General features: G+C 43.5%; 1 protein-coding gene across 2 annotated transcripts in view; it reads right to left on the bottom strand.

Moving 5' to 3' along the window:
- LRRC57 (leucine rich repeat containing 57) overlaps positions 1–13,336 on the bottom strand; it is a 120,017-nt gene that overhangs the window by 77,693 nt on the left and 28,988 nt on the right. For both annotated transcript variants that reach the window (XM_085627065.1, XM_085627066.1), the window contains exon 2: positions 12,064–12,214. In XM_085627065.1, coding sequence (XP_085483191.1) covers positions 12,064–12,147 — 84 coding nt within the window. In that variant the 5' untranslated portion in view covers positions 12,148–12,214. The remainder of the gene's footprint in view (positions 1–12,063; positions 12,215–13,336) is intronic.

Here is a 13,336-nt window from a genome sequence, read left to right as displayed (position 1 = left end):
TGGAAGAAGATCATGCAACAGAATGTCCTGGATAAATTCACCCTTTTTCTTTGCTACATTCATCTCTCTATGTGCCTGCGAAAGTTGTATTTTAGAACCTGTTTTGTAGTGGCTGGTTGGACGCACCTCTTACAATGGCAATTAAGATTTGGAAGTTTAGCTTTAGTGATTATGTCAAACAGCTTTTACTCTTTCAATACAAATCTCTCCTGCTTCAGTTCAGTGTATAGTTTTGATCCATGTTATAGGGCATCTAGTAGACGTATCTTTATAAAGTTATCTACATATTGTTTGGTCACGAAGTTGTGTAGTTGCACAGGCTTAGTCATTTCAAAGGGTTTTACTTGCTGCTGCATGAAATGAAGAAGGTTGTCAACATGTTTATTAAAATGTTCCCCTCTTTTTCCCACAAGTTCGTGTTGAGGAACAGTTTGACTATGGTCCATTAATTTTGAATTTGTTAGCTCTCTGAAAACATTGCAAATAGCAAGGGCTTCATGGTAAACTAGCTGCCATTGAGTAACATATTACTTTTACTTGTCTGACCAACAATTCCCTAGGAGCTTTTCTGTGGACTCTGGATCCTCTGTTCCAGTTTCTGGAGCCACAACATTGAACCTTCCCACTAAATTTCTTTGGATTAATTTTTTTTAGAGGTATGGGTTTTTCCACCTCTAGCTTCTTCACTCTTTCAAATACCAGGACCCATATCTCAGGTAGTTTATGCAATCGAATTTGCGAAACACAGTAGTCAGTGACTCCAGTCTTCAAGTGCAGCTCCCAATCACCTTCCTGATCATCATGTACCAAGTAAGTTTTTCACTAGAGCTATCATGTGTAAAAGATTTCCCCAGTACTTTCAAAGTTCTGATTTTCTTCACATTCTTTGACAAACCATACGAACTTGTTTTTTTGATTTTGAACAGCATGTATTGAACATTGCTGGCTTTGCATTATGTTTTTTGAATGAAGCGCACCCTTCGCCTTGTTCACTTCCACGATAAGATATGCAAAACCTAATTTGTCATTCTTGTTACAGAAAGCATTCCAACGCAATGTTTCTATAGCCTCAAATATGATGAGCATACCTTACAATGAATGAACATAATGAGTTATGCTCAATACTGACTGGACAGTTTTGCTTCCAAAGATTTCAGCCTTAATAAGCGCATTGTCTATGCCACATCCACTGAGATAACATCCTGCACAGCGCAACACAATTTTGTCTTGTGGAAAATGCCCATCATTGGATAAAGGTCATCTAATTCTACTGGACTGCTCATACAAATGTCAGCTACAATACGGAAAACATCTTCATTGCAGAAAATTGGCAGGATAGGCTGGTCTTCAAGCTGAGCATGCACATTTTGGAAATATCTTTAGAGCTGTGTATACTGCTGCATAGTTTGTGACTGGAGACGATTTTACAGGTAAAAACCCAACATTCTCCAGTGGGACGGTATTCTGTAAGATCAGAGCATTCATTCCAGCCCACGGAAGAACTGGCTTTTCTTCATCCTTCAGTCTGCACCGAATAAGCAATATGATAGATTCAGGTAAACCAGCTTTTCGGACTCCAGCATCAGGGATAAGAAGATCCATGTCCTCAGCTACTTTGAAACTTTCTGGCAGACTGGGACGTGTTGATGGCTTGTAGTGATTTTACACATGTTGGCAAGGCAGTTGGTTTATTGCAGCTTTGTTTGTTCATGCCTACAGCTGACACAGCTTGTTTTCCAGCAGCTACTTCATTGGTACAGACCTGAAAATGCACCATTGCAGTATCAAGTGTGCTGGATGTTCCAGACAAAGATGAGCTGTCTTCAAAATCAAAATGATCAAGAGCAGCAATTGCAAATCCTTTCCTGGTAAAGTGACTTGGAAATGGTGTGCTGTCAGATTCACAAGATTTTACAGTATGAGCCACTAACAAGTTCCTGCTCCATACTATGTAATTATAATTTGTTGATACACCAATCCTATTGATTGAAGTGATTAGCTCTCTAGTTTTGCACATCGTAGATTGCGTGGGCGTGTGTGTGGCTGAGTTTTTTTTGCCGGGATGTAATTCATAAAACATGATTTGGAAATAAGACAGTACATTTGCACAGCATAAGCCTATCGGTTCACTGGATTGAATTCCACTTCTTCGCTTAGATCTTCACAGCCATCATCAATGTTGTTGGCTTCTGTTCCGAACTCAAGAACTTTAGTTTGTAACAGTTTTGCTTTGCTATCAATAAACAATGATGTAAAAAATGTTTAAACAATATCAGGCATTCTAGTTGACTCCCATGATTTGCAGAGCTCAGGGGCATCACAAACTTTCTCATTAAGTCCAAAATCTAAATCTTTCAGGAAGTTTCTTAAAATGGTTCCTGTTGATTTTACTGCATCCTTTGATTGATCTTATTTTGGTAGCAAGAACTTCAGGAGTCAAATCAGCTGAGAACATCATAGGTGGCTCATTCTTTTTGTTAGACTCACGAAAGCGAATTATGACATTGTACATTCTCATCAGAAAAATCTTAATGTCATTATTATGGATCAATAGTTTCATCAATGATGACCATTATTGCTCTGATATCATGCAGTGTGAACCCGTAGTCAGCAGTAAATAGTGGCTCTAAAATGTAACTTACTTTTTCAAAGAGTGCAAACTTAACTGAAGGCTGGCGGTTACGTTGCTGCTGGAAGCTCATTGTACATTCATATTTTGAATGTATGCATGCATGCACTTTGAGTGGACAAACAAATCTGCTGCAAATACATTCACCTCGCTGTTTAGATCAGCTACTCAGCTGAAAACTTTAGCTGGGAAGAAAAAAGCTGCAGATAAAAATGTTTGCCCTTTGAGACTCACACACTCGGCACTTTTTCTTTCATCAATCCATTTGGCCCTTGTTCTGGCTAAACCACAGATAATACATTGACGATCCTCTGCTTTCTAATCAGTTGTTGGAGGTGAACGAGGGGTAGCCATTGATCTTCTAAGTGGATGGGCACTGGTTTTGTTGTCGTCGCTTTCCCAGAAGACTTGGATTCTTGTTGTGATGCACTGGTTTCTGCTATTTATTTTTTTTACAACATTTTTTCAGGGTTTTATCCATTGTATATGACTTGTAGCACTTGATGTTAAAATGATAAAATATTTGATCCTTCTAAATAAAGAATTACAACACACACAAAAATATTTGATCAATAAGACTTGTAGTACTTCTTGTTACAATGATAAAATATTTGATGCTCCTTAATAAAGAATTACAACACAAAAAACAATTTGATCCTCTTCACCCTTCAGTTTCAATCTTTTGTGAACTTCGTCTGGTCGTATTTCTGCAGCATCTTGAACTCTCTTCTGTCCAGCCACAGCTGATGTCAGCTTTTCTTTCGGAATAGTTCGTCATACAACACATTTTTCTTTGTTGAAGGAGTCCTCAGATTTTGTAGTTAGCCACATTCAGTCAGGAGGTAAAGATCCTCTGCTACCACCTGCTTCGCCCATGTTTACAAATTTGAATCAAAGGAAAACATGAAATAAAAAATATTAAAATAAATTACCAATATGATGGCTAAAACACATCATTATACAGCTGCCATTTTGGAAAATGGCATAAGGGTTGCTCTGAGAGGTTATTTTCTGTCTCTATAAGACTACTTGACTCCCAAAAGCCTATGTTTTGACGCCAAAATGAAGTATATAGGTCTCATGGTTCCGAAATATTACATCATCCCTGTAACACATCCGCCATTTAAAAAAATGTCGGATTAGCATGGAGTACCCAAGCTAAAATACTTCACTGTTGATGCAAAAACACAAATCGAAAATGAAAAAAATCTCTAAACAACAATTTTTTTTACGGAGGCATATCAAGGGGCCAGGACTATAAATACTTCACTCCAAGTCCCTAGTACACAGTTATAAACGGGGAGTCCTGTCACATAGTTGATGGTTTCCTGCACACCAGGCCTTTACTGGATAGACTTCCCTTAGCTCCAACTAACTTCCTGTGAAAAATAGAGAGGAGATAATCATACGAATATACACAGGCCATGTAAGGATCTAACACTGGAAGAAACTGTTGCAGAGTATGCAAGACAGACTTGGACAGCCTACACCAAAGACGCCACATTTTAAGAGCGGGGGCATTCTAATTAGAAAAGATAAATAGAAAAACCTTCAAGGAAGGGCATGCGTCCGTCATACATTGCACAGAGAAAGTTTTTCCTGAAACTGCAGAGAACTAACAAGAGCAGTACTTGGTAAACACTAACTGTTCCAAAGTCTGAACACTGAAGAAGACAATGGTCAGGGAAGGGGATGAAGATAATATTGCCATAAGGAAAGACGCACATGGAAGGTAATGCTTTGGGTGAACCAATTGTTAGTATTAGCATGGTCAAGAGAAGTCAATTCAATTAAGTAGAGCAATGCAATACTTGGAAGAAAGGACAAGCAAAGCAATCTGGGAGGAGTGTATCTAGAAGACATATGGGCCATATAACTGTTGTGAGAGGAACTAGTGAGAGCCGACAGATGCAGAGGGCTTTGAAGAAGCATCTCTTGCAGACAGATAGCCAGTGAAGACTACTGAGGTGGGTTGAGATCATGTAAGAATTAGGAATGTACAAGACAAAAATGTCAACAGCAGCAGCATTCTGTATGAGCTGTAATCTGTAAAGAAGGGAGTAAGAGAGACCCACAACCAGAGCAGTGCAATAGTCCAGTCTGCTTCTAATAAGCGACTGGATCAACAATTGCCTGGAGGACCTAACATAGGTGTGAAAGGCAAGATTTTTTTTAAGAACGTTCATTATACACAAGCATGTAGAAGTGAGTTCAGTAATATAGGCCTCACAGAGAAATGTAGAATCAAACATTACTGCCAGGTTGTGGGGGGTGGGGTTGTGGAGGAGTAGGTGTCAAAAACAAGAAGCTCAGTCATGTCTGAATTAAGACTCAAAGAACTCGGTTTTGGCGCTTCATTCAAGTCCTGTGCTCTAACCCTAGAGCCAGAGTGCTTATTAACAAGACCCCCTCTGAGATATTCCCAATCCGAAGAGGTACGAGAGAGGGCTGCCCCCTTTCCCTGCTCCTGTACATGCTGGCGATGGAACCCCTGGCGTGTCTCATCCGCATGGACGACTTGATTCAAGGATGGGCGTGGGGAAGCCACCACGTTGATAAAGTTGCCCTATACACGGATGACATCCTGATCTTCTCGGCGGACCCGGCCCGCTCCGGCCCTTAATGTCTCCAATCCCTCCAAGCCTTTGAAAAGGTTTCTGGTCTCTGGCTGAACCCAGCAAATTCGACTCTCGTGCCTCTTCATCTCTCTAGGGAATGTTTCGACTGGCAGACTAATATCCCCATTAGACGGCAGTCGTTAAGATATATTTGGGTATATGGCTCGCTCTACTCCCTGACCTAGAATGGGCACTGAACATTACCCCGCTTATCAAAAAGGCTAAGGAGGACCTCAGACGTTGGTAAACCCTGCCACTTAATCCACTCTTAAGGGTGGCATTATTTAAGGTGTCGATCCTCCCTCGATTCCTGTAAATTATTCAAAATACCCCATTCCACTATCCCCGAAGCTGGTTTAAGGAGATAGACGCCTTGACTACATGGTTCCTGTGGGGAGGTGGGAGGCCGGGTATGGCTCTCGCCCGATGCCGCATCCCATCCTTCGATGGAGGCATGGGCATGATGGACCTATACTATCTAGGCACCGGTTGCTTGTCCTACATGACTGGTTTACCGGAGGATGGTCCGATCTGGCTTACAGAACCGAACTTCGAGACATGGACTTCTTTCCAATCCAGACCCTCATGTATGGATGCCCCGTTCCTAAAACACTCCTAACGGTGACCCGGGCAGTCTTCCTGGTCTGGCGCTCGGCCCTGCGTCATACACAATGGGAATCTAAATTGAGCCAGCAAACGCCACTCTGGCAAGGCGTGTGGGTGGCTGAGGTGGCGGCATTGCGAGGATTTAAATATTGGGACTACATTGGCATCTCACAACTGGGCGACGTGTGAGTGGGAGACCACATAAGGACATACAGGATCTACAGAAGGGCTTTACCCTAGATGCCTCACAATTTTACAGATATTTTCAGATGCAACATGCCCTGAGTACACACATAGCGACAGGCACTACACTCCCTGAATTTAGCCCACTGGAAGCGCAGGTCATGATGGGAAATCTAGGGAAGGGAGGGATATCACGTATATATCATACCCTCACAAACAACGGCCCCACAACGCTGGACTCACTTATACTTTGATGGGACAGATGGCTGGGCCCCCTGGAGGATGGGGATTGGTGGGATGCCCTTATGGCCCCCAAGACGGTCACTGCCTCCGCCAGGCTTCGACTCATCCAGATCTACTACCTCCACACTGCATATCTCACCCCGGAGTGACTACATAGAGCTGGGCTGCATGCCTCGTTTGAATGAACATGCTGCAAGCATCAACCAGCAGACTTTTACCACATGGTCTGGTCTTGCCCCCGCCTCATAAAATACTGGGACAAGATAGAATCTGTACTCACACATATCCTGGTTTGGCATGTACCTTACGACCCCAAGCACCTCCTCCTGGGTGTTATAGACTGTCTAGATGGGTCCCGAGTGGATATATTATTCTTGGGGACAGCCATCATTGTGGCCAAACGTGATATCGCCATGGCCTGAACGCAACCTGACCCCCCCACAATAGCTAAATGGCGCTGAGGTGTGGACTGTTGTGCAGCTCAAGAGAAACCCTTGTTTGAGGTCAGAGGCTGCCCTACCAAATACCAGAAAGTATGAGGTAAATGGGCTGCCATCGCACGCCAACACAACCTCAACATCATCTCCTACGCCGATGACACCCAGCTGATTCTCTCCCTCTCCAGAGACCCCGACACCGCCAAAGCCAGCCTGCACGAAGGGATGACAGACGTCGCTGAATGGATGAACACCAGCCACCTGAAACTGAACACGGACAAGACAGAAGTCCTCATCCTGGGACCATCACCCTCCGCATGGGACAACTCCTGGTGGCCCCCGGCACTAGGCACCGCACCTGAACCGACGGACCACGCACGCAACTTGGGCGTCATACTGGACTCCTCCTCATCGATGACCAGACAAGTCAACGCCGTCTCCTCAGCTTGCTTCCACAACCTCCGCATGCTCCGAAAGATCTTCCGATGGATCCCGACCGAGACCAGGAAGACGGTCACCCAGGCTCTCATCACCAGCAGACTAGACTACGGAAACACCCTCTACGCCGGTACTACAGCCAAGCTTCAGAAAAGACTTCAGCGTATCCAGAACGCCTCCGCCCGACTCATCCTGGACGTCCCCCGACGCAGCCACATCTCATGCCACCTGAGAGACCTGCACTGGCTCCCTGTCAACAAGAGGATCACGTTCAGACTCCTCACCCACGCACACAAGTCCCTCCACGACCTAGGCCCAGGGTACCTCAACAGCCGCCTCACCTTCTACACGCCCACCCGCCAGCTACGTTCCGCTAACCTCGCCCTCGCCGTTGTCCCTCGCATCCAGAGAGCCACCGCTGGAGGAAGGTCATTCTCCTACCTGGCAGCTAAGACTTGGAACTCCCTACCCGTCCACCTGCGGATGACACAGGACCACCTGGCCTTCAGGAAACAGCTCAAGACCTGGCTGTTCGAGCAGTAGCAGACCCCCTTCCCCAAGCGCCTTGAGACCCTTACGGGTGAGTAGTGCGAGATATAAGTTCCGTGATTGATTGATTGATTGAATGGGCGGAGCAACTGGGATAGTGGGGTCCATGGGGGTAGCTCCTTACTTCCGACAGACTGCTTGCTTCTACCATGTAATGTGCTCAATCGCTGTGCATATTGTATAACATTGCTATCGACACCCTTGCAGTGTCATAAATATGAACCTGTGCACTGTGCGGTTGCTGCTAATCTTTTCTTTGTTCTCTCAAAATCAATTAAGTTGATTATCAAAAAAGACTCAAAGAACTGCCATTCATCCAGCCTGTCACCGATGTAAGGCATCCTCGAAAGTGTGTTAAAATGTAAAATCTGATTCTCTTGTTTTTTGATTAAGCTATGCCTCATCCATTTTTCACCCCTGCCCTACTTCCAGCCCGGCTCTATCCTTAACACCACATCTGTATAAACATGAGTAAAGAATTTAGATTGGGGCATTGTAGGCTGTGTATACATGCAGAGTCAGCGCAAAAGAACAGTTGGCGTCTGCTTGGGGTTTTTCAGACAATGGTAAAGCCTCAAGTAAAGTTTACCCAGATAGCATATCTTATTGTGCAACTTCAGGACGTGACAATTGCACAAGGCACCAAGGCTGATGATTCATACCGGTACCTCATTTGTGTGTTTTTCCCAAAGTTCTATTTACCTCTGGGCGTCCCTTGTTTGTGAACTTTTGCTATAAAAACCCATGTAACCATCGTTCAGTATGCTTCCTCCTTGAGTATCTCTATGGTGCTTGTCGGACGAGGCCCCATTCATGAATGCTAATAAATGACCTATGGTTTGTACTTCGCTCCAGTGTCGATTCCTCCTTACTTGTAAAGAACACGTGGGCTAAGGGTGGGTTTTTAATAATCCGCTTCCACAAGTGGTCCTGGATGGAGTTCTGCCCGCCCTTCAAGAGAATGATGATTAAAGAATCATCTGTGTAGGAGTAGAATTGAAAGCCATAGGATATAATTCGGTCTGCCACAGCCACCACATAAAGAGTGAGAAGTGTGGGCTCATGGAACAACCCTGCATAGCTCCACAATTCATCTTTTGAAAAGACGAGAAACACAACGAGATATGGATAACATGAGTATGAGAGCAGCGATTTAAACCAACCTAAGACATTACTTTTGAGGCCAGCTGTAGAGAGTCTGTCCAGGAGGATATCCTGAGAAACCGTGTCAAAAGCCGCAAATAGATTGAGTAGGATAAAGGCCACAGAGCTCCTGGCATCCAAGATCATCCGGATGTCACTGTTGGCGGTCGTTAGCATGGTCTCAGTACTAAGGGTTGGGCCAAAAATCTGATTGGCAAGTGTTAAGTAGTGACATTTTTTCAATGAAACAAGATAGTTGGGAATTAACATAGCTCTCCATTATCTTAGTAAGCATGGTGAGAAGAAATATTGGATGATAGGCAGCAAGAGTCCAAGGATCTAGGAAGGACTTCCTCAATAGAGGGACCACCAAATCATTTTTAAAAATCCGGACTTGGCCAGTGGTCAAAGACTGACAACATAAAAAAAGCTTTGAACCATTCTCCAGAAGCAGTGTTAGCCATTGTTACCATTCAAGAAATTAAGATCTCTCATGAAAACAATAATTTGCAATGCAAATAGGTCTCGCATTTGTGAGTTAGAGCTATTGACATTGTAAATGGCAATGTTTTTTACCTATACGTTTTATTTTTGGAGTGAATGTATGTAGTGTGCAAAATCCCTTGGAAAGATCCTGCACTTCGTAATAAATATATTGAAAAAGACGCAAAGTGTGGATTGTATCAACAATTGCTTGGCATGTACCTCATGGGTGAAGTGTCGCCACACATTAACACCATGGTGCTTTACTAATGCGAAACTCATTCATAAAAGTAGTACTTACATATTAACCAACGCAATTGGGATCAGAGCATGTGAATCCGAATCCCGGCTTCCCTTTCATTTTCTAGACTATTTGACACACTCTCCTGCGTCTTGGTTATCCCCCAAACACTGGGAGGCAATGAAGTTTGCTAAGGGGGCGGGGGCAGGGGGGCTTCAAGGGTACATGAAAATGTATTCATTGCCTAGTTGTCAAAGGTCGCCCGGTGCTATTAGTTAAAAGTGTGCAGATTTCATTAAGATATTAAGAGTACTTTACTCGCATCTATGAGAAAATCGCCATTAACTAAACAAAATGTCAGAATGCGTGTCAGTTTTCACAGTGTTTTAGACAGTATTGGTTGCTTAGTTTCATTGCATTAATTTTTGTATTTACTCTTTTACACAGCATCCAAAGTAGGTTACCTAACCCCAAAGCCTGAGTTGTTAAATGAGTGTTTTACAGTTGAGCAAATGTGTCCAAATGTAATTTTGGTAGTGCCATGGAATGATCAGCCAATGAGGTACTCGATGAGCAGATTTTTAACTACACGTTCAAAACGTACAGTATTGTGGCTGTTGTTTGTTTGTACACAACCATCTCTCTGAATGTGTTTATTAACACAGAGCTCCATCTACCAGACAGTGCTCACAGAGGGGCGACTAAAGCACAGAACAAAATGTATTCATTTATCCTGAGTGTGAAGGCACCTGGAAGGCTTATGTGCCCACCCGGAGAGGCTAGGGATCCCAGCGCTTCTACAGATTCTGCGGAGCTCCTCTGCACCAGCAGGGCACACCTCAGAATCTACCGCTTCTGCTAAGAATAGGTGAGGGGGATGAGGTTGGGGCATGCGGGAGTTGCCAGCAGATTTCCAGGTTCTTGAAAGTGATGATTCTGACGTGAGGCAATGGAGACTGACTTTGTCTGTTTGTCTGCACCAGTCTATTTCTCTAACATCTACTGGGCTCACTGTCATGTATCCATTCATCTCTCTTTGTTAGAGATGCGCAAGCCAACATATTAATTAACAGGTAGAGCCAGCCGGACACGAGCCAAGCGCATACGAGCCAGTGGGCGAGCCGTGAAAATGATCGGCATGTCAATCATACAGTAAACATGATGTAAATGTGCGATAATGTCTCTTCAGAATTCAAAAAGGTGCATTTCTTTAGCGCGTCACCTCAGTACACAAGATTATAGCACTGAGAGGAAGTTATTAAAAGTGCTCGTTTTAAGCATGAGTTAAAACACTGCTGCTCCTCCCGCCCGACAACAATGCCATTTGTGAACTAAGAGGCGTCAGTTGCCATGCATACCCCGAATGTTGCCTAGAGTCTTATTATATTTAGAGTAACATTAAAATCTAGTTAATTAAACACGAGAAAATTTTGTACAGCACACATCTTGAACTCGCATATTTAAAGGTGGCAATAATAAAGATGAAAACTGAAGTGCCGGCAGGCAAGAAAACATGAATGGGAGGGGGGGGCAGGATTTTGAGAAGTCACAGACTGGGGGAGGGGGCGGTGGGGTGGGGAGACAGGGAAGGAAATAGTGTTAGGAGTAAAGGGGCCAATAACTGTGGAAGGATACAAATGATGAATGAGGAGGGACTAACAAGCCTCAAACCAATCGGAAGGCAGCATTTAAGACAAACGGCAATGGGCAGAGAGTGGGCGGAGTTTCCACAAAGCTTCCACACTACACTATAAACTGCATGTCTCGCAAAGCGATGGCAGCGCATTTGCGCTGCAACGCTAGGCAACACCGAAAAGAAAATAGTGCCAGGAGTAAAGGGGCCAATAGCTGTGGAAGGATACAAATGAGGAATGAGGAGGGACTAACAAGCCTCAAACCAATCGGAAGGCAGCATTTAAGACAAAAGCCGATGGGCAGAGAGTGGGCGGAGCTTCCATGAAGCTTCCACACTACAGTATATACTGCAAGCCTCGCAAAGCGATGGCAGCGCATTCGCGCTGCAACGCTAGGCGAGACCTAAAAAAACAACTTTGGCATACAAATCTATCCTCCTACACAATATCTTACACAAAGAAATGAATGTCTAAAATATTATTAAACCATTTTAGCTGATGTATAAATGCAAAAAAAAGTTCGTAAATTACATATCTCCCCTACTTCTACAAAAGCCGTCTCTAAAACTTTAAGGTCATGAGGCTGCCTCCACCCACAGAAATACGGTCTGCCCTTTCTTTCTCACTCCAGAAAGGTTCTGACCACTAGATGCAGAGTTCCGACTGTAAATGGGTGGTTCACACAGCATACAATTATGTACAAAAAAGTGTCTCTCTGTACTTTGCTGTAAGTGAAGAAAAACAGCTCCTTGTGCATTCCAGAAGTAGTTGAGAGACACAAACTAACTGTGACAGCGATAAAACTGGAACAAGCAGGCTGTTAAATAATGATAATACTGTGCCTCTCCAGGGTAGTTACCTCTAGTAATCCTTTGCCGGTGAGCTGAAACACTCCAGTTTTCTGGGCTGTCTCAAGGTGAGCTTTTAAGGCACTGTTCCCCATTCTACACCCAACATGCAGGCTTCAAATCCGTAACGTTCAGTCGGTCACTCTTCTGGTTCAAAAGAGCCTGTTGAATGTACAAGAAGATAAGCACATATAAGCAGCTTTACTGACCGAGATCCTTAATGGAGTCTGACTCTTTACAAAAGACATTACCTAAAAAGGTTACTGCAGGCTAACAGGGCATGGTCTGTAAGCCACGAGGCCATGCCATCCAACACAGCAACTATAACATTCACAGATGATTTTCAAATCTTCACTGAAGTGTACAAAAAAGTGCTACTGGAGAATAGGCAAAAAACATCAAATAAACATTTGTTATTTCATCCTAACATTTAAATGGTCACGCAGACTATGACAGGAGGACCTCGCATCCCCTGCTTTGATGCAAGGCCATCTGCTTACCAGGGACAGTGTTAAAAAAAAGTGCTTATGCCTGCACAGTGGGGGCACTTTTGTCAAATCTATGAATACTGATTATTTCCTACTATTGATAATATGTGTTGATATTGATAATATGTCCTCCTGGCTTTTTTCTGTTTAAGAAACAAACACCAGAGCAGTGGTTTAGTTCTGTAACAGAAAAAAATAAAGGCCCAAAGGAGTTTTTCCCTGTCCAGGTCCATTAATAAAGGAAAATGCATGTTAGAAGGACAAAAGCTGTAAGCCTTCTAACATACACTGACTGGCAGGCATGTGGTGTTCAGGTAACTGATAGGGTTGCCACCTTTTCACGAGAAAAATATTGGCCATTTGATGTGGTTTTAAGAGTTTGCAAAGGCCTAGATGTGATAATAAATAGGACTGCAAGTAAAATTGCATGCATTCATTTGGAACACAACTTTTCTGTATTTGTTTAATTTAATTACTAGTCATGGATCATGAACACAGGTGTAGAACGCATTTAAGTGGTTTCTATTTTTATTTGCTCTTTGAAGTATGTACTCATAAAAGCTAAAAACACCAGCTTTAGTTGATTTTGCTTATTTTTGTACTGGCCAGGACAACACAATACCGGTGGTGCTGGTAAAAAACCAGTGAGGTGGCGACCCTATTGACAGATCAAAGATTTCCAAGAAGCCAGCTAAGGATCCACTATCAGAAACTTGGTGGTTCCTTCACATCTAAATGAGATGTGAGAACTGTGAGTTTGAGAGGCAGACAGGAGCCGATTACAGCAGGTCTCCTG

This window comes from Triturus cristatus, chromosome 9 (genome assembly GCF_964204655.1).
Source record: "Triturus cristatus chromosome 9, aTriCri1.1, whole genome shotgun sequence".
NCBI lineage: Eukaryota > Metazoa > Chordata > Amphibia > Caudata > Salamandridae > Triturus > Triturus cristatus.
Note: the sequence above shows the minus strand (reverse complement) of the source record. Positions and strands in the feature narration are given on the sequence as shown.